Source organism: Piliocolobus tephrosceles, chromosome 16 (assembly GCF_002776525.5).
Source record: "Piliocolobus tephrosceles isolate RC106 chromosome 16, ASM277652v3, whole genome shotgun sequence".
In the NCBI taxonomy this organism is placed as follows: domain Eukaryota; kingdom Metazoa; phylum Chordata; class Mammalia; order Primates; family Cercopithecidae; genus Piliocolobus; species Piliocolobus tephrosceles.
Genome location: NC_045449.1, coordinates 73,793,612 through 73,816,809, shown reverse-complemented (window position 1 = coordinate 73,816,809; position 23,198 = coordinate 73,793,612). Strand labels below are relative to the sequence as shown.

The 23,198-nt window shown below is 51.0% G+C and overlaps 1 protein-coding gene across 1 annotated transcript in view; it reads left to right on the top strand.

The window, feature by feature from the left end:
* TBC1D16 (TBC1 domain family member 16) overlaps positions 1-23,198 on the top strand; it is a 97,841-nt gene that overhangs the window by 502 nt on the left and 74,141 nt on the right. Inside the window, exons 2-3 of the mRNA XM_026455872.1 lie at positions 20,104-20,346; positions 22,652-23,127. Of these exons, the coding sequence (XP_026311657.1) occupies positions 20,166-20,346; positions 22,652-23,127 (657 nt within the window). The 5' untranslated portion in view covers positions 20,104-20,165. The remainder of the gene's footprint in view (positions 1-20,103; positions 20,347-22,651; positions 23,128-23,198) is intronic.

Below are 23,198 nucleotides of genomic sequence, written 5' to 3'. Positions count from 1 at the left end.
CCAAAGTGTGTGTCCCCCCGCGGCGCGCGCTCAGCTTTCCTGGCCTGTCGGGCTTGGTGGTCTGGGTTGTTTAAGATCCGCGTGTCGGGATACTCACTTCCGTTCCGCCTGGGCTCCCTTGTTCTTTCCTTTAAAAAAAAAAAAAAGGAAAGAAAAGAAAAGAAAAAGAAAAAAGGAACGAAAGGAAGGAAAGAAAACACGGAAAAACAACTGAAGATTGCTAAACATAACCTAGGGGACCCTGCCGGAAGCCGCTGAATCCTGAAATCCTGTGATTCCCACACTCAGAAGCTGGTGTCGTATGTTGGCCACAAAGTAGTTCAGATTCGATTCAGAAATAGAAAATGAATAGAAAAGACATAACAAAAGTTAGTCTCGCCTTCATTATGGTAAAGTTTGTTTTACTGTCTGGGTCAAGTTCAAATGAGAAGCTGCGACTTGATCCCAAAGATCTACTTTCTTTTCTACCAGAAGGCACCTAGTTCTTTTATGTAGAATAAAAAGGTCTTAAAGATGCTCACGTGAGGCAGCATATTGCCAGCGGGTGGGCGCAAAGACTGGCGCCTGGGAATTCCATTCCAAATCTGTTACCGATTGATCAGAGCACTTTTTCAAATCTGTGCCTCAGTTTTAGAAAATTCTCATTAGAAACGTTAACAGTAGAATTGGTGAATACTAAACACTTTTAAGAACCATGAAAGCTTTTGCAAATAAAGAATAAAGTGAGGAGTAACTTTTAGTATTAACTACAAAGTTCATTAATGGTTGTTGTTTGTATCCTGAGTGTGGTTATTGTATGCATTTTTTTTTGTAAGTGGCATGTTTATGGTGAGACTATGGCTAAAGAAAGTTTTCATGGCTGGGCGCAGTGGCTCACACCTGTAATCCCAGCACTTTGGGAGGACAAGATGGGCGGATCACCTGAGGTCAGGAGTTCGAGACCAGCCTGGCCAGCATGGTGAAACCCCCCCTCTTTACTAAAAGTACAAAAATTAGCTTGTGTGGTGGCGTGAGCCTGTAATCCCAGCTACTCGGGAGGCTGAGACAGGTGACATCACTTGAACTTGGGAGGTGAAGGTTGCAATGAGCCAAGATGTGCCACTGCACCCCAGTGCAGGTGATAGAGCAAGACTCCATCTCAAAAAAAAAAAAAAAGTTTTTATCTGTGGAATTATTTAATCCTCTAGCAATTTTGGTGATTGCGTTATTAGTTCCTAATTATCATGTATGAATTCACTTAACCCACAGAACAAGCTCATGAAGTCAGGACTGCAGTTATGCCCATTTACAGATGAGAACGCTGATGCTTAGAGAAGTAACTTCCTCAAGATCATGCAGTTACGAGTGACAGAACTAGGCCTTAGGCCCAAGACGTCTCAGCTCCAGAAAACCATTGTACCACTTTGCCCTCTGTCTTACAGAGGGTGCCCACCATTCATATACAAACGTTCTGCCAGGTGGTTCATAACAGTGCAAGGAGGTGGGACTAATCCCATGTTACCACTAGCTGCCAATCTCGGTTCACTTCAGCCTGGAAAGCATTCCCCAGGCTTCAGGATAAAGGCACTGAATTTGCAGAACCTACCCACTGGTCTCTGCCCACAGTTTTGGGTAGTAAGATGCAGTGGTTAAGAACATGATGTAGAAAGATGGACTGCTGGCTTCAAATACAAATCCATGGTAGCTCACACCTATAATCCCTGTATTTTGGGAGAATCACTTGAGCCCAGAAGTTCAAGACCTCGTTGGGCAACCTAGAGAGACCCTATCTCTACAAAAAATGAACAAATTAGCTGGGCATGCTGGTGGGCACCTGTGGTCCCAGCTACTTGGGCGACCAGGGTGGGAGGATAGCTCGAGCCCGGGAGGTCAAGGCTGTAGTGAGCCATGATCAGCCTCTGCATTCTAGCCTGGGTGACAGAGTGAGACTCTGCTAAAAAAAAAAAAAAACCTAAAAAACTCAAACCACAACAAAAACCAAAACAACAACAACAAAACCCCCAACTCCTCTGGCACTTAGTTAATTCTTCAGTGCCTTAACTTCCCCATCTATACTCTACCTACTTCAAAGACTTGGTGCAAGGATTATGGAAAGCATATTAAATTCCTGACACATAAGTTACCATTTAGGATGTGGTAAGTAATTTCAAATGGTAACATTTTAACATTGTTATTAATGACCATTATTTGGATTTTCCACGTTTAACATTTAACACAAAACATTTCGCTCCACTTTGTGCCGTCCATCAGGTGGAAAGTGATTCCAGGCAGATGTAGGATTCACTATTTTGTGCATATGTGTACTCTTATCTTTATAACTTGGCGGGGGGCTGGGTCCCTGCAGGATGCTATGGGGAGCAGAGCTAATCAGGTTGCCTGGCAACACCCCACCTCCTGTGAACATTTTAGCTCCCCTTCTTCCCTGGCTGAGGGACCCTGATTTTTGTCACAGGCCTGAATTCTCTTGTAAGAGTAGCTACTTCGTTTCATCCAGCGTTAAGCGGTGGGAGCGGGTGGCTCTGGGATGTGAAGGTGACGGCGGCCGAGGATGATTTTACGATCAAATTGTACATCATTTGTATTGCGTTTGAATTATATTGCTGTTAATGAGGCCAGTGCACGGGAGAGAGCGTAACTTTGCACCCTCCCCAAAAATACGGGACAATGATGTTGGAAGCCTTTTTCCATTCACATCGGTGGCAGTGTTTTTTATCCTGTTGGCTTTATTGGCATTTTTATCCTACCTGTCCTTTGAGCACCTGGTCTTGCATCTCTAATAAATCTGCTTTTATGAGCTGTCTGGTGGCATCTGATTTGAAATACGTTCTTTACTCTGTCTTCGGAACTTACATAACCATCCTCAAAGGATGAGAGAAATCGGACCACTGTAAGACTGAGTTCGATTTCTGCCTGTGGTGGCTTGTGTCACATGTATAACAGAAAGAAAAGAGAAAGAATCCAAATCCACTGTCCCGTCGGGACGGCCTGCCCTTCTGCTGCTGAGCCTTGGGCGGTGAGTCTGTGCAGGTGTTAGAGGGTAATACATGTGTCTGTCTGTATGGGCTGCAGACGCTGAGATGTGGCAGTGTTTTCTCCGTGGTCTTTCTGGATTGGTCACTACGAAGCCACCATACTGCGGGTGCCAAGCCTGCGTCCATGCTGGCTGGCACACTTCAGTTGTGGGCTGCTTTTTGCATGTTGAGTGAGAGCCTGAATTCAGTGGTCTGATATAGTTCATCTTCAACCTTCTAGAAGTGGGGGAAAGGGCGTACTTTACAGATGTCATTTGACAGCCTTTTGAGTTTTATTTTCTGTAACTTAAATGCTTTCTCGAGGCAAGATCAGTTGTGATGCTTTTGGGTGTTTTTAATATGTCCCCCCAATTGCAGTTTCGTTTGGTGAGGCATTCACTCCTGCTTCACTCACAGATGCTGGGACGCTTTAGGCTTCATGTTTATAGGCACAGCATAGAAGTAGGGGGTACCTGAGCCAGACTCGGGGTGGTTTTTGATTTCCCGGCTGGGTATGCATCTTCCCTTGCCCTTTGGGTTTAGTCTTTCCTTGGTCCCAGAGTTTCTTCTCCCAGGCCTGACTTCCTTGACTCTTTGCGGGGGAAATGGGATTTTAAAATTTACTATCGAGGGTGTATAAATGGCAGATGGTCTCTCCTTGGAGGCAGAGGCTTTGGGGTCTTCCAGGGAGTGGGTGCTAATCGGGGTGACCGCTGGACAGTTGCAAAAGGAGAGTCACAGCCACACAGGCCACCAGGTTTTCCCTCACCACCATTTTGGTGATGGTCCTGCCCCGTTACAGCCTCTCAAGGGGCCTCTTGCCCTGTGGTCTAAGATCCCAGCACTGCAGTGAATGCCCTAAGCCCTAGTTCCTTCATTTTAAGTACGACTTGATGTCCCGTTCTCACTTCTGCATAGAGGCTCATCTTTGGGCCCCGTCCTTTCCGGGTGTATCCTGAATGTGGCTTCTGTGTGCAGCCAGTATCTTTATTTTCTGAGTTAATCCTGTAACTTGAAGTTCAGCACAGCTGCGAGAAGTCGTGGTGGCCCCGCACAGGATTATCCTCGTGATGAGACTGAAGGAGCTACCTTCCCCAGCCCTGCCGCCCAGGGACTAGGTCCTGATCCTGGCTGCCTACGGGATTCCATATCGCCCTTTGACCTGCAAAGCCAGGGGTTCCCAGAATGATGGGTAGGGCGCTTGCCTGGCTCTGGGCAGGTGGAGGGAGCTGGGGCCTCCCCCAAGGCATGCCAGCAGCAGATGTTTTGCAGTAGGGGGAGCGCAATCCTTGTTTGCGTGCATCTGGCTCGTGTTTAATAAGGTGTTGCCATTTCCCTGTTCTTTGTTGCTTGGGCTTTGAGGGCAAAGCAGATGAACCAGTTTCTGCCGGGCATGTGGCAGGTGACCGGGTTCAGTGCATTTTGCTCCTGAGCAGTCTGGCAGTGACACGGCCACAGGAATAATCGGCTGTAGGCTGCATCCTGTGGTCCCCACACCCTGCCTGCCTCTGCCTCTGCCCCTGCCTGTCACTAGCGGGCATGGGCTGCATCCCTCCAGTGAGTGGGTACTGCCATCTCCATGGGTTTCCAGGACCGGGTCTGTCCTGCTGACCGCTGCATCCTGACCCCTGGCCCAAGGTGGCCCTGAGGCCAGTGCACGGCACAGAGTGAGCAAGAGAAGAGGCTGGGGTGATACCTCTCTCCTAGTGGCTCCAGGCTACCTCCAGGAGGGTTCTGGAGGAGACTTTTGCACCTCTGTTCTTTTTGTTTTCCTGTTTGGGAACTGGTGGAGCCCTTTAGGCCAGGACAGGAAACCAAGGCCTTAGATGGAGGCGGCCTCTGTGGGCAGGTCCTAGTCATGAACCTGCAGCCCTCCTGTGTCCATTCTCGCTGCCCTGGCCGGGACGTTGGGGCCCAGGAGCACTTCTCTCGTGGGTTCTAGGCCTCGGTCCTCACCCTGCTGCTAAATGAGTAGTCACTCTGCGTGGAGGTTTCACCGTCAGTGGGTGAGCAGGTCAGAGGCTGTCCTGCGAGTTGGAAATCGGCTCCTTACAGTGTCCTCGGCTTGGTGTGGTTGGCAGAAGAACGGCCCCCAAAGATGCCCATGTCCTAGTCCAGGGAATTTGTAAATATATCAGGTTATGTGGCCACGGATTGAAGTTGGGGATGGAATTAAGGTTGCTGCGCAGCTGACCTTGAAATGGGGGATGATCCTGGGTTATCTGGGTGGGCCTGATGCACTCGCAGGATCTGGCAGGAGAGTCAGGGTCAGAGAGATGAGGTATGAGAAGGACTTGACCGGCCACTGCTGGCCTTGAAGATGCAGGAAGGGGTGGAGAGCAAGAAGTGGGGGTGACCTCTAGAAGCTGGAAAAGGCCAGAAAAGGACTCGCCCTTACAGCCTCCAGGAGGAACCAGCCCTGCTGACACCCGAGTTTAGCCCCGTGAGACCCATTCCAGATTTCAGACCTCCAGGACTGTAAGGTCATGCATTTGGGTTGTTGTAGCTGCTAAGTTCGTGTTATTTGTCACAGCTGCCGTAGGAAGCTCATACACGTGGAATGAGGGCTTTCAAAAGGAGACGAGGGGAGAATGTTGTGTCATTTCTTTGTGTTTGCTCATTTCTGGTTTTCTGGTGACTTTGCCACTTTCTACATTGAGGAGGACTCTCTTTTCTAGGGTGTAAGTCACCAAATCTTGGGCAATGAATTTTGGGTAGTAGGTGTCTTAACCTCATGCCCTGTAAATATTTGCTAGAGAAGACCCACCCCCACCACTCACACAGTGAGTCACAAAATCTTTGGCTGCTCCAGGCCAAGTTTTAGCGGCCAAGTGGCTCCTAGGGGATGGGAAGGGAACATGTGTGGTGAACAGCAGGTCCCCAGCTGCGCCTGTGTCAGCTCCAACCCAGCAGCCCGGCCGCTTCCCAACAGCATCGTGAAGAATAAATCTGGTACCCCTCTCCTCCCCTGCACTCCCCTCTCTCTTTGGGGCTTCGGGGGGTTTCCCACATCTTTACCTTGCAGGCAGCTCCCCCTACTCCAGCCCCCTCAAAGCCCTCTCGTCCTGGAAACAGACTTCAGCTATCTTCATCACCAGTTTAACACCCCTGCCAGCTGCAGGTGCTGAGACTCCATGCTTCTCAAAGGTGCTCTAATTCTTAAAGAGTTGCAGGTTTCTGGGAAAGAATGGCTCTCTGGTGGAGGAGTTTCTGCACAGCTTTTTGTTTTATGAGCCTGTGTATTTTTGTTGAGGAACGGCCAAGTTGTTCTTTCCTTTCGAATTATACAATGGCCTATTTTTGCAGAAATCTGGCCCTACCTACTGGTCATCAATGGCTTTGAGCAGCACAGAAATCCAACTGGTCAGCAGGATGTGGTGGCTCATGCATGTAATCCCAGCACTTTGGGAGGCTGAGGCGGGCGGATCACGAGGTCAGGAGATTGAAACCATCCTGGCCCACATGGTGAAACCCCATCTCTACTAAAGAACAAATACAAAAGTTAGCTGGGTGTGGTGGAGCCTGTAATTCCAGCTACTCTGGAGGCTGAGGCAGGAGAATTGCTTGAACCTGGGAGGCGGAGATGGCAGTGAGCTTAGATCGCACCACTGCACTCCAGCTTGGGCGACAGAGTGAGACTCTGTCTCACAAAAAAAAAAAAAAAAGAAAGAAAAGAAAAGAAATCAACTGGTCATCGTGCCCCAGTCCGATGGTTCAGAACCAGCATTGGCACTTTTACTTTTTGCTTTCTAAAATCATTCCTTTTTTTTTCTTTTTTTGAGACAGAGTCTCACTCTGTCTCCCAGGCTGGAGTGCAGTGATGCCATCTCGGCTCACTGCAACCTCTACCTCCTGGGTTCAAGTGATTCTCCTGCCTCAGCCTCCCGAGCAACAGGGATTACAGGCGTGTGCCACCATGCTCAGCTGATTTTTGTATTTCTAGTAGAGATAGGATGTCACCATGTTGGCCAGGCTGGTCATGAACTCCTGACCTCAGGTGATCCACCTGCCCCGGCCTTCCAAAGTGCTGGGATTACAGGCATGAGCCACCATGCCTGGCTATTCTTTTTTCCTTTTTTTTGTACACTTAAGCTGATGCAAGTTGTAGATCCTGGCTTCACTCCATCTGTGAATTCTTTGTGCCAACTGCCAAGTTGGCATTGCTATCCTTTCCATCAACAAAAACAAGGCATTTGGAACCTTAACGAAGATGGCATTCTGGGAGGCACATTATAAAAGGAGCGTCTCAGAGGTGTCATGCACTCAGCAGCTTATAATTGAAAATACAAATCGACAAGGACATCACCATTCCAAAATACAAATGTGAAGTGGATGCATTTGAGGAGAATGGGGGTTCTTATTGTCAAGGATCTACCCTTAGCTGCTTCTCTCTCTCTCTCTCTCTCTCTTTTTTTTTTTTTGAAATGGAGTCTTGCTGTGTCACTGGGGCTGGAGTGCAGTGGTACGATCTCAGCTCACTGCAACCTCTGCCTCCCAGGTTCAAGAGATTCTCCTGCCTCAGCCTCCCAAGTAGCTGAGATTACAGGTGTGAGCCACCACCCCCAGCTAATTTTTGTATTTCTAGTAGAGACGGGGTTTTGCCATGTTGGCCAGGCTGGTCTCAAACTCCTGACTTCAAGCGATCCGCCTGCCTCCCAAAGTGCTGGGATTACAGGCATAAGCCACTGCACTTGGCCTCTCTTTTTTTGGGGGGGGGGGGACAGGGTCTTGCTGTGTCACCCAGGCTGCAGTGCAGTGGCGCAGTCACAGCCCATTGCAGCCTCAACCTCCCACCTCGAGTAGCTGAGACTATAGGCATAGGCCACCAAGCCTGGCTAATTTTTAAAGTGTTTTTTGTAGAGATGAGGTTTCTCCATGTCACCCAGGCTGATCTTGAACTCCTGGGCTCAAGCAATTCTCCCGCCTCAGCCTTCTGAGTAGCTGGGACTATAGGCACATGACACCATGCTCAGCTAATTTTTGCTTTTTTTGTAGAGACGGGGTTTCAGCATGTTGCCCAAACTGGTCTCGAACTCCTAGACTCAGGCGATCTGCCTGCCTCGGACTCCCAAAACTGTTCAGATTACAGACATGAGCCACCACGCCCAGCCGCCTTAGCTTCTCTGTCCATCGTCCTGTCTCAGGATTTGGGGAGGGGATGTGTAAGAATTGCCACGAGGTGCTTTGAGCATCTTGCATTGCTGTTTTGATTTTGATGGACTCTGAGTCCTTCCTAGAGACTGGAAAAGCCTGGTGTCTGTTCTTTGCTGCAGGCCTGTCTCAGCTCCCTTTCCAGTGTTCACTCATTTTGTGTCTTAGGAGTTCTGCTGGCTGCCCCCACCTCTGTTCGTGTACTCATGAGAAGGCATCTGGCCCCTAGGAAGAGCCCCAGGCCCGCAGAAGGAAACCTGGATGTCCCCCTTGCTCTGAGTTCCATACTGGGGCAGCCTTTCTGGCATCCAGCTTCCTTCCCTCCCAGGACGAATGGTTATCTTTGCTCCCCTCAAACCCCGCAGGACTCCAGCTCCCTAAGGTCATGGGCATCAACTACTCCTCACTGCGGTGGGCAAGGGCCGTTCAAAGTCTTGCATCTTGCAAGTTCAAGGACATTAGGAAACTCTCCCATTAGACAACTCGGGCTGCTGGCAGCTGGGTTCTCAGTCCGGGAACCAAATGTTCTCTTTGACTCTGCTCGGTTCAGCCTGCCTCTAGTGCCTCCCTGTTCTCGGCATTGGTCCACACAACTCCACCCTTGTCCACGCCTTCTCCACGCCTCTTTGGATGCAAGCTTCCTGGTCTCGAGCCTCTTTTTATTTTAAACTAATAGATTCCCCCCTCCCCCAGAAGATGAGGTTTGTTTGTTTTGGAGAGAGTCTCGCTCTGTCACCCAGGCTAGAGTGCAGTGGCACAATCTTGGCTCATTGCCGCCTCCACCTCCTGGGTTCAAGTGATTCTCATGCCTCAGCCTCCTGAGTAGCTGGGATTACAGGCGTGCACCACCATGCCTGGCTAATTTTTGTATTTTTTAATTAGTGACAGGGTTTTGCCATGTTGACCAGGATGGTCTCAAACTCCTGACCTCAGGTGATCCGCCCGCCTTGGCCTCCCAAAGTGCTAGGATTACTGGCATGAGCCATGATGCCCGGCCGCCCCTTTCTTTTTAATATTGAATAATACTCCATTATTTAGGTGTATCACAGTTTATTTATTTATTCACCTCTTGGAGAACATCTTGGTTGCTTCCAAGTGTTGGCAGTTATGAGTAAAGCTGCTCTACACACCCGTGTGCAGTTTCTGCATGGCGGACTTTATTGTTTCGAGCAGTTTTAGGTTTACAGAAAAATGAGCAGAAGGTACAGAGTGCTGTATGTGATGAGATGGGGACGGGAGGCCTCTGCTTCCCCGTGGGGCTTCCTGTCTCGTGGGTCGAGAGTCCTTACGGACTCCAGGGCCTGGGTCTTAGGGACACAACCAAGGGACAGAAGTGGGCCGGGGCCACTGCCCTGGGCAAGCTCCTGGCCATTAGGCAGCAGTGTCTCCCTGGTACTCTAGCAGGAAGTTGCTTCTGGGACGGGGAGGGGGAGGGCTCCCGGCAGGGGGGTGCTCCCAGCAGGCAGGCCCTGAAGCCCAGGCGCCAAGGCTGCTGCAAGACTCTCCAGGGCTCTCCAGGGGCATTTGCCAGGCCCCTCATTCAGCCCTCAGAGCCCAGGCGCCCCTCCTCCAGCTCACAGCACCTGTACTTCCTACCGTCCAGTGACAGGTGGCTGACATGTCTATGGACCCAGGACAGACCAGCGTGGGGGCTGGGTAGGGAGGCTCCTGCAGGCCTGGATCCACCTGGGGCTTCCCTGATCCTGGAGACAGCTGGGAAGGAGTGGGGCCCAGGCAGTGGCTGGCGGGTCAACACTGGGGCTCTCGGAGAACAGAGGCAAAGCTGGTAGAACAGAGGGTGTGTGTGGTGTGTGTGCCTGTGGTGTGTAGTGTGTGTGTCTGTGGTGTGTGGTGTGTGTGCCTATGGTGTGTGGTGTGTGTGTCTATGGTGTGTGGTGTGTAGTGTGTGTGTCTGTGGTGTGTGGTGTGTGGTGGGTGCCCACATGTGCGTGCTTCTCGGCCTCTGACTCCTCCAGGGCGGGAGCAGTAGGCATGAGTTTGGGATCTCCTTGGGGCTGGGGTCCCTGGAGCGTGCCCGCTGCAGCCCTGCCGGGCTGGCCTGAGGTGGGGCCTCTGGTTGTGGCCAGGGCTGCGGGTTGGGCCGGGCAGGGGCCTCTGGCCCCAAGCTGTGCTTTGTCGCAGAAAGCCAAAAGCCGCTTCTCCTTAGCTGGCGGCAGCTGAGGGATTTGGGCCCTGCCTGCACTGGGCCCCGCCCGCACTCCCCGAGGGCTGTGTCCTTAGCTGCTGCGCTTGTTCCTCCAGCCTCGTCCTGCAGGGGCCTGGGAGCCCTGTCCCCTGGAGCTCTTTGCTCCCCCGCCTCTGACAGGGTCAGGTTAAACTCAGCTTTCTCTTCTCTGGCTGGAGGACTCTTCTCTGGCTGGTGGAGCTGCAGAATGAGGGCGCTGCCAAGGTGGATTTTGGACCCCGAATGGAAATTCACACCAGGGCTGGAGGCACCGGCTGGGCCTGGGAGGTGGAAGATGAGGGTGACCTGACACACCCTGCTGTGACTGTGGCTGTGACTGTGGCTGGGGTGGTGGGAGGGAAGCCCACAGCGGGGCCAGGCGGGCCACCGAGGAGCAGGGCCACGCCAGCCATGCCCTGAGCCGGGGTGGTGGGCCCAGCGGCGGTTCTCACTCCTGGCCTGCACCAAGGTGAGGAGTCCCCGGAAGGACCCTGGGTGTGAGTGGCGCTGAGCATCTCTTTAAGCCGTGGCCACACAAAGCAGGATTGAGATTCGGGGAAGAAATGGCCGCAGGGGCTGTGGGCCTGTCTCTGACGAGCTTACTCTGAACTCATGGGGAACTGTGGCTTCAAGCTGGGACTGCGGGGCGGAAGGAGGGCACGGAGGGCTTTGGCTGCCCGGGCACTGTCCCATGGTAGCCTCCGAGCAGCTGCCACTGGAGCCTGTTCGCAGTTCCCCGGAGGGCCGCCTGCCCCTCAAGGGGAGGGGAGCTGCCGGGCTTGGTCTTTGGAAGGGACGTCTGCTGAATTTCTGAGAACGTATTTTATTACAGGTGCTCTCAGCAGGGTGGAGGGGGTGGCCTGGGGCAGGAAGTTAAAACGACCCCACCTGTCCATTTCGCACTAAACCTTGCCTGTGATGAGCCGTTACCCTCACTGGAGCGTGTGGATAGTGAGAACAGTGGATCTCACACACGTGTTTGTCATGTGCAGGGTTGGGGCAGCTGAGAGGGTGTGGACTATGAAGTGGGCGAAACCACATAGGCCTCCGGGTCACGGCCAAGGCACCTCTTAAAATTGTCCATAGTTTTATATAATAAATGTCCCCGGCCAGGCATGGTGGCTCATGCCTATAATCCCAGCACTTTGGGAGGCTGAGGCGGGCAGATCAGCTGAGGTCAGGAGTTTGAGACCAGTCTGACCAACATGGCAAAACCCTGTCTCTACTGAAAATACAAAAATTAGCCGGGTGTGATGGCGGGTGCCTGTAATCCTAGCTACATGGGAGGCTGAGGCCGGAGAATCGCTTGAACCTGGGAGGTGGATGTTGCAGTGAGCCGAGATTGTGCCATTGCACTCCAGCCTGGGTGACAGAGTGAGACTCTGCCTCACAAAAAATAAAAACAGGGCCGGATGTGGTGGCTCACGCCTGTAATCCCAGCACTTGGGAGGCTGAGGCAGGTGGATCACCTGAGGTCAGGAGTTCAAGACCAGCCTGGCCAACATGGTGAAACCCAGTGTCTACTAAAAAAATACAAAAATTAGCTGAGCGTGGTGATGGGCACCTATAATCTCAGCTACTCGGGAGGCTGAGGCAGGAAAATCGCTTGAACCTGGGAGGCGGAGGTTGCAGTAAGCCAAGATAGCACCACTGCACTCCACTATCCTGGGCAACAAGAACAAAATTGTGTCTCTAAATAAATAAATAAGTAAGTCCCAGCTTTATTAATTCATCATAGATTTCAGTGTTTTTGTCAGATAACTGAGTAAACAATAAAAACAGGACCTAGCAATAAAAGCAACATAAACATTCAATGAACTGCTCGATACTTTAGTTAACATTTGAGTCCCTTTCAGGTAAATGTATGCTTTGAATTCGGCTTCTGAAACATTAAAAGTAGTTCATTGAACATAGAAGAAAATATAGACCAATGTTTAAGGATCTTTAGCTTGGAAAGGATTATCTTAAGTATAAAAGTAATAAAGGAAGTCACTAAGAAAAAGTTACCATCAATTTACATAAAAGTTTAAAACCTCCATATGTCAAAATAGATAATATAAATAAAAGGCAAATTAGGAGAAACACATGTAGCAAATATAGCAAGGGCTAATGATGTTTGCTCTGTAAAGAGTTCTTACATATCTGTGAAAATTCCATCTCAGCTTAATCTCTGTATTAAAAATAATAAGAATTCCACCACCCCAGCAGAAAAGTTGGCAAAACACACCAACAGATAATTCACAGCTGAACACAGATGTCTAATAAATACAGGATAATCTGTCACCCAGGGTGGGGCGCAGTGGTGCAATCACGGCTCAATGCAGCCTCGACGTCCTGGGCTCAAGTGATCCGCCTTAGCCTCCCAAGTAGCTGGGATTACAGGCGTGCACCACCACGCCCGGCTAATTTTGTGTTTTTAGTAGACATGGGGTTTCTCCATGTTGGTCAGGCTGGTGTCGAATTCCCAACCTCAGGTGATCCACCCGCCTCGGCCTCCCAAAGTGCTGGGATTACAGGCATGAGGCACCACACCTGGTCTTATGCTTTTTAAATGTGTTAATAAATGTGGTATATTTGTTTGCTAGGGCTGCCCTAACAAAGTACCAGGGTCCAGGTGGCTTGAGCAGTAGAAATCTTCTCTCTGACAGCTCTGGAGGTGGGAAGTCCAAGATCAAGGTGTGGGCAGAGTTGCTTCCTTCGGAGGCTGTGAGGGAGGGGCTGCTCCAGGCCTGCTCCTTGCTGGTAGGTGGCTCATTGTATTCTATTCACACGGCGCTCTCCTTGTGTACAGGCACCTGCTGCCAACTTCCTCTTTTTTTTTTTTTTTTTTTTTTTTGGAGACAGAGTCTGGCTCTGTCGCCCAGGCTGGAGTACAGTGGCCGGATCTCAGCTCACTGCAAGCTCCGCCTCCCGGGTTTACACCATTCTCCTGCCTCAGCCTCCCGCTTCCTCTTTTTATACAGACACCAGTCATGTTGACCTCAGCGCAACTTGATTACGTTTATAAAGACGCTCTCTTCAAAAACAGCTTCATTCTTGGGTATTGGGGTTTAAGACTTCAACACAGGAGAGGGCCGAGATTGTGCCACTGCACTCCAGCCTGGGTGACACAGCGAGACCCCATCTCAAAAAAAAAAAAAAAAAAGACTTCAACACAGGAATTTTAGGAGATGTACTTCAACCCTAAAATTTGTTATATCATAAGTATATTTCACCTGGGAAAATAGAATTATGATCCAACTGAAAGCAAGATACGATATAATTCCAAGGAGTGGGGTTTTAATTAATTCATTCATTATACGGCACAAAATATAGTAGAGAATACACAGATGTCTTAGGATTATGTGATTTAAGGGACACGTATTCTTCCTTTTACTTCTGAGTGTGTTTCATAACTAAAAAAAGTTGAAAAAAATGCGTCAAGGATTCTCCACTTGTAGTTTGATGGTGACCAGAGGTTGGGAACTAGGTTGGATTTTGATGAAATAGCCTCTTCGCAAAAAAGCAAATACTACAAATAAGGAGGACTGGTTTTAGAGAGCAAATGGTCCTGTCTGATGTTTAACAGACATGCTCCGTTTCTCCAAAAAGAACCCGGTCTCTCCAGAACAATCTGGGAGGAACAGGGTGTTGTCCTGGCGTCCCAGGTGGTGGGTGAGGGAGGAGCTGGAGTTCTGCACGTGGGGGACAAAGGTCTCATGCTCCAGGGTTTCCCACTCACGAAATGACCCTGTGTGGTCAGAACCTGGCTTCTCATCTGTAAAGCTACACTCTTGGGACACACCTCCTGGAGCCACAGTGAGGTTCCGCATCTCATAGTATGGGAGAAAACGCTGTATTTTGAACACTTGTATTTTGGAATCTCCTTTAAAACTTCCAGCACATTTTTTTGATTATCCTCAGTGCTGGCAAAACGTTTTCACTTAAAGAGGGTTTTGATTTGGGGAAGCAGCTGAGAGCTATGTGCAGCCAGCTCTGGCGACTGGGGCGGTCATACTGAGTAGTGCCGTTTGAAACACAGAAGGAGGTGGGCTCCAGCCCCGCTGCGGCCTCGTCCGCTGTGGACACCACGCAGGCTGTGGAGCACCCAAAACGTGGCTGGGCAAAACTTTGATGTGCTTAAGTGCAAAAATGCCCAGCAGACTTTGAAGACTTTAAGGACATAAAATAGGCCGGGCACAGTGGCTCACGCTTGTAATCCTAACACTTAGGAAGGCTGAGGCAGGAGGATCACTTGAGGCCAGAAGTTCAAGACCAGCCTGGGCAAAGAAGTGAAACCTCATCTCTACAAAAAATAAAAAAATTATCGGGACGTGGTGGCATGTGCCTTTAGTCCAAGCTACTAGGGAGACTGGGCAGGAGGATTCCTTCAACCCAGGAGTTTGAGAATATAGTGAGCTGTGATCGCACCACTGCACTCTAGCCTGGGTGACAACTTGTCTCTAAAAAAAAAAAAAAAAAAAAGTAAAAGATTTCATTAATAATTTTTTCAGGCCAGGCGCGGTGGCTCACGCCTGTAATCCCAGCACTTTGGGAGGCCAAAGGGCGGATCATCAGGTCAGGAGATCGAGACCACCCTGGCTAACACGGTGAAACCCCATCTCTACTAAAAATACAAAAAAATTAGCCAGGCGTGGTGGCGGGCACCTGTAGTCCCAGCTACTCAGGAGGCTGAGGCGGGAGAATGGCATGAACCCAGGAGGCAGAGTTTGCAGCAAGCCGAGATCATGCCACTGCACTCCAGCCTGGTGACAGAGCGAGACTCCATCTCAAAAAAAATAATAATAATAATAATATTCTTTTCATATTGACTACATGTTGAAATAATAATATTTTAGATGTATTCTAAAAAATATTAAAATTAATTTCACTTTTTTTTTTTTTTTTTTGCTTAAAAACCTATGGCTACCAGAAAATTTGAGATTGTATCTGTGGCTCCTGCAGTGTTTCTGTTGGACATGGCTGGTCTAGAGGACGGGGAACAATTTTCCTGCAGGGCTTATTAACTGACCTTGCAATTCTTGAAGAATTCTTGAATTCTAAAAATATTCTAGACAACATTAGAAAGAACACAGCTTTTCCACATGATTATTGGGAAGGACAATACATTTTCTGATTTGTAGTTTGCAGTGTGATTTTATTTTAAAGTTTCATCACTTAGTTGTCATATGTCACTGTGTGGGATGAAGTGTTTAGGCCAGGAGTGGCCAGAAGGCTTCCTGGAGAGGTTGGCCGGGAGCTGGTTTGGAGAGGTGGAGAAGAGTTCCCCGGATTTGCTCAGATGGTCTATGCCAGGGCACTGCCATCTGCAACCCACAGGCTAAGGCCAGCCTTCCACCTGTTTTGTGCAGCTTATGAGCTAAGGATGATTTTTACTTTTTTTTTTTTTTTTTGAGATGGCATCTTGCCCTGTCACCCAGGCTGGTGGGCAGTGGTGTGATTTCGGCTCACCACAACCTCTGCCCCCCGGATTCAAGCGATTCTCCCACCTCAGCCTCCTGAGTAGCTGGGATTACAGGCATGTGCCACCATGCTTGACTAATTTTATATTTTTAGTAGAGACCGGGTTTCTCCATGTTGGTCAGGCTGATGTCAAACTCCTGACCTCAGGTGATCCGCCCACCTAGGCCTCCCAAAGTGCCAAGATTACAGGCGTGAGCCGCCGCGCCCGGCTGGTTTTTATGTTTTTTAAGGGGGTTGAAAAAATGGAAAGAATTTTTTTTGGGACACGTGAAAAAATGATCTAGAATTTAAGCTTGGGTGTCTATCAGTAAAGCTTCACTGTCACAGTCATGCCCATGATTTACTGTCTGTGGCTGCTCCTGCACTCCAAGGGCCGAGTTGAGTGGTCACCACAGACTCTCTGGCCCAGAGAGTCCAAAGCATTTACTCTCTGGCCTTTTGCAGAACAAGTTTGCTGACCCCTGCACCGAGGGGTCGACTTCTTCTGCCGCCTTCATTGGACATGTTGAGGGGGCCTAAGAAGGGGTGGGCTAGGGAGAGCCGAGTGGATGAGGGCCCTGGAGATGGTCAAGATCAGGCAGAGGGCGTCCGTGGCTTAAGGCTGAGGAGGTGAGAATCTGACCTGGGTCCCCACCCCCAGAACTGGTGATTCTCAGAAGTGATGTTGACATCGGGATCTGTGAGATGGGGAGACGGGAGTGATAGATCTGTCAGAGGAAAGACTCGGGGCCGGGCGCGGTGGCTCAAGCCTGTAATCCCAGCACTTTGGGAGGCCGAGACGGGCGGATCACGAGGTCAGGAGATCGAGACCATCCTGGCTAACACGGTGAAACCCCGTCTCTACTAAAAAATACAAAAAACTAGCCGGGCGAGGTGGCGGGCGCCTGTAGTCCCAGCTACTCGGGAGGCTGAGGCAGGAGAATGGCGGGAACCCAGGAGGGGGAGCTTGCAGTGAGCTGAGATCCGGCCACTGCACTCCAGCCTGGGCGACAAAGCGAGACTCCGTCTCAAAAAAAAAAAAGACTCGGGAATGGGAAGGCCACTCCTGGGCTGGCTGGAACATCTTTGGAATATTGTGCTTGAGAAGTAAGCAGCATAGAGAGAACTGGCAATACACAAACAGGGTTGCGGGAGGCTGAGGCACGGAGGGGTCCGAGGAGGGGAAGCAGAGAGGCAGAGGGCACTGAGCTGCCTGGTCCTGGGACGGTGGCCATCACCACTGACATCTGCCCCCTGCCTCCTGCCAGGGCGGGAGCCAGTTTTGCTACCACCCACCCTCTGTCCCAGAGCCTAGCCAAGTGCTGGGGGTGAAAAGGAGGTGATTTAGGGACCACCCTCAACCAGCTCCGGATCTTTGGAGAAATGTAAAAAATGCAGAAAGTTCAAAGAACAAGATCGTATTCCTGGAGACCCTCTGCCAGTTGATAATGTTTAATTTTATTTATTTATTTATTTATTTATTTATTTATTTATTTATTTATTTTTTGAGACAGAGTCTTGCTGTGTCTCCTGGGCTGGAGTGCAGTGGCCGGATCTCAGCTCACTGCAAGCTCCGCCTCCCGGGTTTTATGCCATTCTCCTGCCTCAGCCTCCGGAGTCGCTGGGACTACAGGCGCCCACCACCTCGCCCGGCTAGTTTTTTGTATTTTTTAGTAGAGACGGGGTTTCACCGTGTTAGCCAGGATGGTCTCGATCTCCTGACCTCATGATCCGCCCGTCTCGGCCTCCCAAAGTGCTGGGATTACAGGCTTGAGCCACCGCGCCCGGCCTATAATGTTTAATTTTTTATTGTGGTAAAATACATACAAGGTAAAACTTACCACTTTAACCATTTTTAAGTATCAGGTTCGGTGGCATTGAGTACATTCAGTGTAGTCAGTGGACAGAGCCGCTGCCACTGTCCACCTCCAGGACGCTTTTTTTTTTTTTTTTTTTTGAGACGGAGTCTCGCTCTGTCGCCCGGGCTGGAGTGCAGTGGCGGCATCTCAGCTCGCTGCAAGCTCCGCCTCCCGGGTTTACGCCATTCTCCTGCCTCAGCCTTCCGAGTAGCTGGGACTACAGGCGCCCGCCACCCCGCCCGGCTAATTTTTTTTGTATTTTGTTTTTTAGTAGAGACGGGGTTTCACCATGTTAGCCAGGATGGTCTCGATCTCCTGACCTCGTGATCCACCCGTCTTGGCCTCCCAAAGTCCAGGACGCTTTTATCCTCCCAAGCTGAAGCCCTGTCCCCCTTAAACACGACCTCCCCGTTCCCCCCACCTCACCCCCTCGCACCCACCATTCCACTTCCTGTCTCTATGAACCTAACTACTCTAGTAGTTAACACACGAGTAGAATCGTGCAGTCCTTGTCTCTTGTGACTGGTTTGTTTCCCTTAGCGCAATGTTTTTGGGGTTCATCCATGCCATAGCAGGCGTCAGACTTTCTTTTCAAGGCAGAATAATGTGGTCCCTTGTACCACATTTGGTTTATTCACTCCCATTGCTAATTCTTTTTTTTTGAGATGGAGTCTCGCTGTGTCACCCAGGCTGGAGTGCAGTGGCGTGATCTCAGCTCACTGAAACCTCCACCTCCTGGGTTTAAGCAATTCTCCTGCCTCAGCCTCCCATGTAGCTGGCACTACAGGCATGTGCCACCACACCTGGCTAATTTTTGTATTTTTAGTAGAGGCAGGCTTTTGCTATGTTGACCAGGTTGATCTTGAACTCCTGACCTCAGGTGATCCGCCTACCTCGGCCTCCCAAAGTGCTTGGATTACAGGCATGAGTCATTGTGCCCAGCTGTGCCTGCCTCTTCACTGAGATGCTCGTTCCTTGGCGCGGCTTGCTGTGTGTGTTTGTGAGCTCCACGTGTGTACAGAAGTCTAGTTGGTTCTTATCTGCTATCTAGAGGTTCAGTGGTTTCATTTTTCTTGGTAGAAACTGGCTGCAAAGCATTTGAGTAGGTGTCTCCTTGGGTTTCTCCAGGCAGAGTCATCAAATGTTTTAGGTCACAGTACACATTATATATACATTTCATACATCCCAGGTTGTGTTACCTACACTGGTGTGTCCTCATGGGGCAGAAGTTCCCTGACACAGTGCTGAGCCTACGTATGGCCAAGGTTCAAGGGCATTTTCTATTTTTTTTTTTTCTTTTTTTCTTCTTAAGCTGGTGTTGACCCACTAAATTGATTTCAGGATCTACAATAGGGCTGCAAATTGCAGTTTGAGGAACCACCCTCAGGTATTTCCTAATAGAGGAATTTCAGGGGGCTTTGGGCCTTCTCAGTGGTGCCAGATCCTGCCATGTTGCTCCCGCCTTGGAGGAGACAGGACTGGTGACAGCTCCCCTTTCCCTCATCCTCAGTATTTTTAGACATAAAATTGCTTTTTACTGGTCTGTTGGGTGTTGAATTTTTGTTTGAAACTGAGAATCTCTTTACATATTTATCAGTTCTTTGGTTTTCCTCTTGTATGGAGCACCAATTTTTTTCTGTTGAAATGTTGCTCCTTTTCATCATGAATTTATAGGAGTTCTTTATATATTCTGGATACTAATCCTTTTGTTTATAAATGTTCCTTCTTTCTTTTTTTTTGAGACAGAGTCTCGCCCTATTGCCCAGGCTGGAGTGCAGTGATGTGATCTCAGCTCACTGCAACCTCCGCCTCTTGGGTTCAAGCGATTCTCCTGCCTCAGCCTCCCAAGTAGCTAGGACTACAGGCACCCGCCACTGCACCTGACTAATTTTTGTATTTTTGGTAGACGTGGTGTTTCGCCATGTTGGCCAGGCTGGTCTCGTACCCCTTACCTCAAGTGATCTGCCTGCCTCAGCCTCCCAAAGTGCTGGGATTACAGGCGTGAGCCAGTGCACCTGGCCTGTTTATTTCTTTTTAATGAATTGGAAGGGCACATTTGTGCTGACGCAGGTGGGAAACTGAGAAAAGAGAACGCCTGGAGGTTTTTGTGAAATTGCTGAGGTGGGAACAGGGTTCCTGTAGCTTAGTGGTTCTCTTTGGGAGGGATTTTGTCCTCCAAGGCACATTTGGCAAAGCCTGGAGACGTTCTGGTTGTCGTACTGGGAAGGGAGGTGCTAGTGGCATCCAGAGCCGAGGGACGCTGCTCAGCCTCCTGCGATGGACAGGGTGGCCTGGCCCAGGTGGAGAATGTGGCCTACCCCGTATAGGGCTGTGCACCAGCAGGATGCACTCCTGTGGTTAGCCAGTACCCACTGGGTGCCGAGGCGACACGTACTGCTGTGAGACAGGACGCAAGTCCACGACCTTGACCGTCTCCTCTCTCTTCCTCCCCCAGGCAGGTCTTGACGAGCCCTGCCTGGGCTGTCGCGTGCGGAGGATGGAAACACTTGCCCGGCAATGTCCCTGGGCCGCCTCCTTCGCAGGGCCTCCTCCAAAGCCTCGGACCTCCTGACCCTCGCCCCTGGTGGCGGCGGCGGCGGGTCCCCCCGTGTCCTGGATGGAGAGATCATCTACTCCAAGAACAATGTGTGCGTGCACCCGCCGGAGGGCCTGCAGGGGCTGGGGGAGCACCACCCAGGTGAGCCAGGGCAGGCGAGGCTCCAGGGTCACACAGCCCAGGTTATTTTCTGAGTGAGGGCTCTAAAGGCCCTGGGCCACAGCACATAAGAGAGACAAGTGCGTTTGGTTCCTTTTCCAGGACGTGTAACTAACTGCAGCTGTCCTCCCGGAAGGAGGGTCTGGGGGTGTTAAGTCTGGCTCACGGCAGGCTGGGTGAGTCCCTCAGGCCTGCTGCTTCCAGAGGGAGGGACAGAAAGATGGGTTAGTGATCCCTGAGGCCTGCCTGGCCCCTTGTCATTCGTGTGAATGACTTGCAACAAATAAATGCATTGCTTTGTTCATCTGTTGCTTTATTGAATTTGCACAACCACCTCATGGGCGTGGCCAGGGCCCCAGCAGGCCTCTTAGGTGGGTAAGGACGCCAGTGTTCAGAGACGCTGAGGGGCTCTCGGCTGCACAGTGCCAGTCTGCGGTGGAGGTGGGGCTGTAGGGCGGTCTCTGGACTCTTTTCTTCTCATTTCTTCCTGTTGCCATCCCCTTCCCTGGCTGCTATAAAGGTATTTCAGGGTCCTGCAGCCTAGCTGTGGCCTGCACTGGCACACCCTAACATTTGCTTGGCCTGGGCAAGAGGACGGACAGAAGCCCCAGACAGATGGCAGAATAGCAAAGTTATCGTCTGGGCACGGTGGTTCACACCTCTAATCCCAGCACTTTGGGAGGCTGAGGTGGGAGGATTGCTTGAACCCAGGAGTTTGATACCAGCCTGGACAACAGAGTTAGACTTCATCTCTATTTAAAAACAAAGTTATACATTACAGTGAGATCTGGGCACTTTATACAAATTATGTTTCAATCGAATACTGAATAAATTTTTAAACAAGACAAAAGTTTAAATTATGCCAATGAAACATTTAAAGCGAGTGTTCTGTCCCCCTGCCTTGATAAGTGTATCTTTAAAGCCACTGGCTGGTTGGCTGCGGCTGTGTGGGCAGGGGCTTCTCTGGAGTGCCCTAGAAAGGGGTGCAGGTTCTGGGCGATGCAGCCCCCTGACCCAGAGGTCGCCTGGCCTGAGGTCTTCTAGAGAGAGACCGGGGAGCAGCCGTCTCGGACCTGCTTGCTGATCTCAAAGCTGCGTGCTTCCAGGATGTGGAAACCCTTCTCAGCCTCAGGCTTATGTTACCCTAATGCACAGCTGGCTGACATTCCCCAAATTTCCCAGCTTCTCTTGGCAACAGGAGCAGTGCTTAGGAGATTCTAGGGGTCTGAGTTGTGGAGACCTGGAGACTGGGTGGGGGAGGTCCAGGATATCCTGGGATCGGGATATCCCAAAGCTGCTTGATGTTAGGAAATGCCACTTCCCGCCAGAACTGAGCACTCACCCACTTGCCCTGGCCCGGGAGAAATTGCTCCTCTCCATGGCCCCAGCAACCCCGTGCGTGACGTCAATGCTCACCTCCAAAGGTGGCTCCTTCCTCCAACAACCTGCGTTTTAAAAACGCCACGAGTGCCACTCGTGATTGGAAAAGGTCCAAATACCACCCAGCTTGGATGAATTCTTTTTGTGAAATAGAACGAAGTCTCCAGCCTCCATCCTTCCTAACAGTGCTGTAAAGCCATGAAGCTGGGCACCTGGGCTGCTGGGCTCACACAGACAGGGAGGCCTTGGGCAGGTGAGCCCTGGGGCCAGGGTCGGGGCTCTGAACACAGGGAGAGCCCCTGGTACTTGGAAAAGTGCATGGCAAGCCTGAACTGATGGCTCATCGCCTGCGATCCCAGCACGCTGGGAGGCTGAGGTGGGTGGTTCACTTGAGCTCAGGAGTTTGAGACTAGCTTGGGCAACATAGTGAAACCTAATTTCTAAAAAAAAAAAAAAAAAAATTAGCTGGGTGTGGTGGTGTGCACCTGTAGTCCCAGCTATTCGGGAGGCTGAGGTGGGAGGATTGCTTGAGCCTGGAAGGTGGAGGTTGCAGTGAGCTGAGATTGTGCCACTGCACTCCAGCTTGAGGCACAGAGTGAGACCCTGTCTCAAAGGAAAAAAACAAACCCAAAAACCAAAAAGAAAGGCGCATGGCTGACTGGTGCTCGGGGACCAGTGCCCCCTGGATCTGCTGGAAGCGTGTTCTTAGAAAACACACATAGCTGGAATTCATTTCAAGCTCCCCAGTTTCCCTCTGGTGTTTTTGCTCAGGGCCAGGCTGTATCTGAGGGCCGACTGGCACTTCACTAAAGGGCGGTGGCCTCTCCGAGCAGCTCGCCAAAGGTGCCACAAGGGCCTCATCCACAGCCTCCTGGCCTCTAACACACCATCCCCCGGCTCCTCACAGGTTACCTGTGCTTGTACATGGAGAAGGATGAGATGCTGGGAGCCACCCTCATCCTGGCGTGGGTCCCCAACTCTCGCATCCAGAGGCAGGACGAGGAGGCCCTACGCTACATCACGCCCGAGAGCTCCCCCGTTCGCAAGGCACCCCACCCTCGGGGCCGGCGCACCCGGAGCTCAGGAGCCTCCCACCAGCCCTCCCCCACGGAGCTGCGGCCCACCCTGACCCCAAAAGATGAGGACATCCTGGTGGTGGCCCAGAGCATTCCGGACGGCGTGCTCGCCAGCCCTGCGCCGGAGGACGAGGAGAAGCTGGCTCAGGGCTTGGGGGTGGATGGTGCCCAGCCGGCCTCGCGGCCTGCCCGCAGCCCCTCTGGGATCTTGTCGACAGTCAGTCCGCAGGATGTCACCGAGGAGGGGCGGGAGCTGCGGCCCGAGGCCGGGGAGGAGGACGGCTCCTTGGAACTGTCGGCTGAGGGCGTGAGCAGAGACAGCTCCTTCGATTCGGACTCGGATGCCTTCTCCTCGCCCTTCTGCCTCTCGCCCATCAG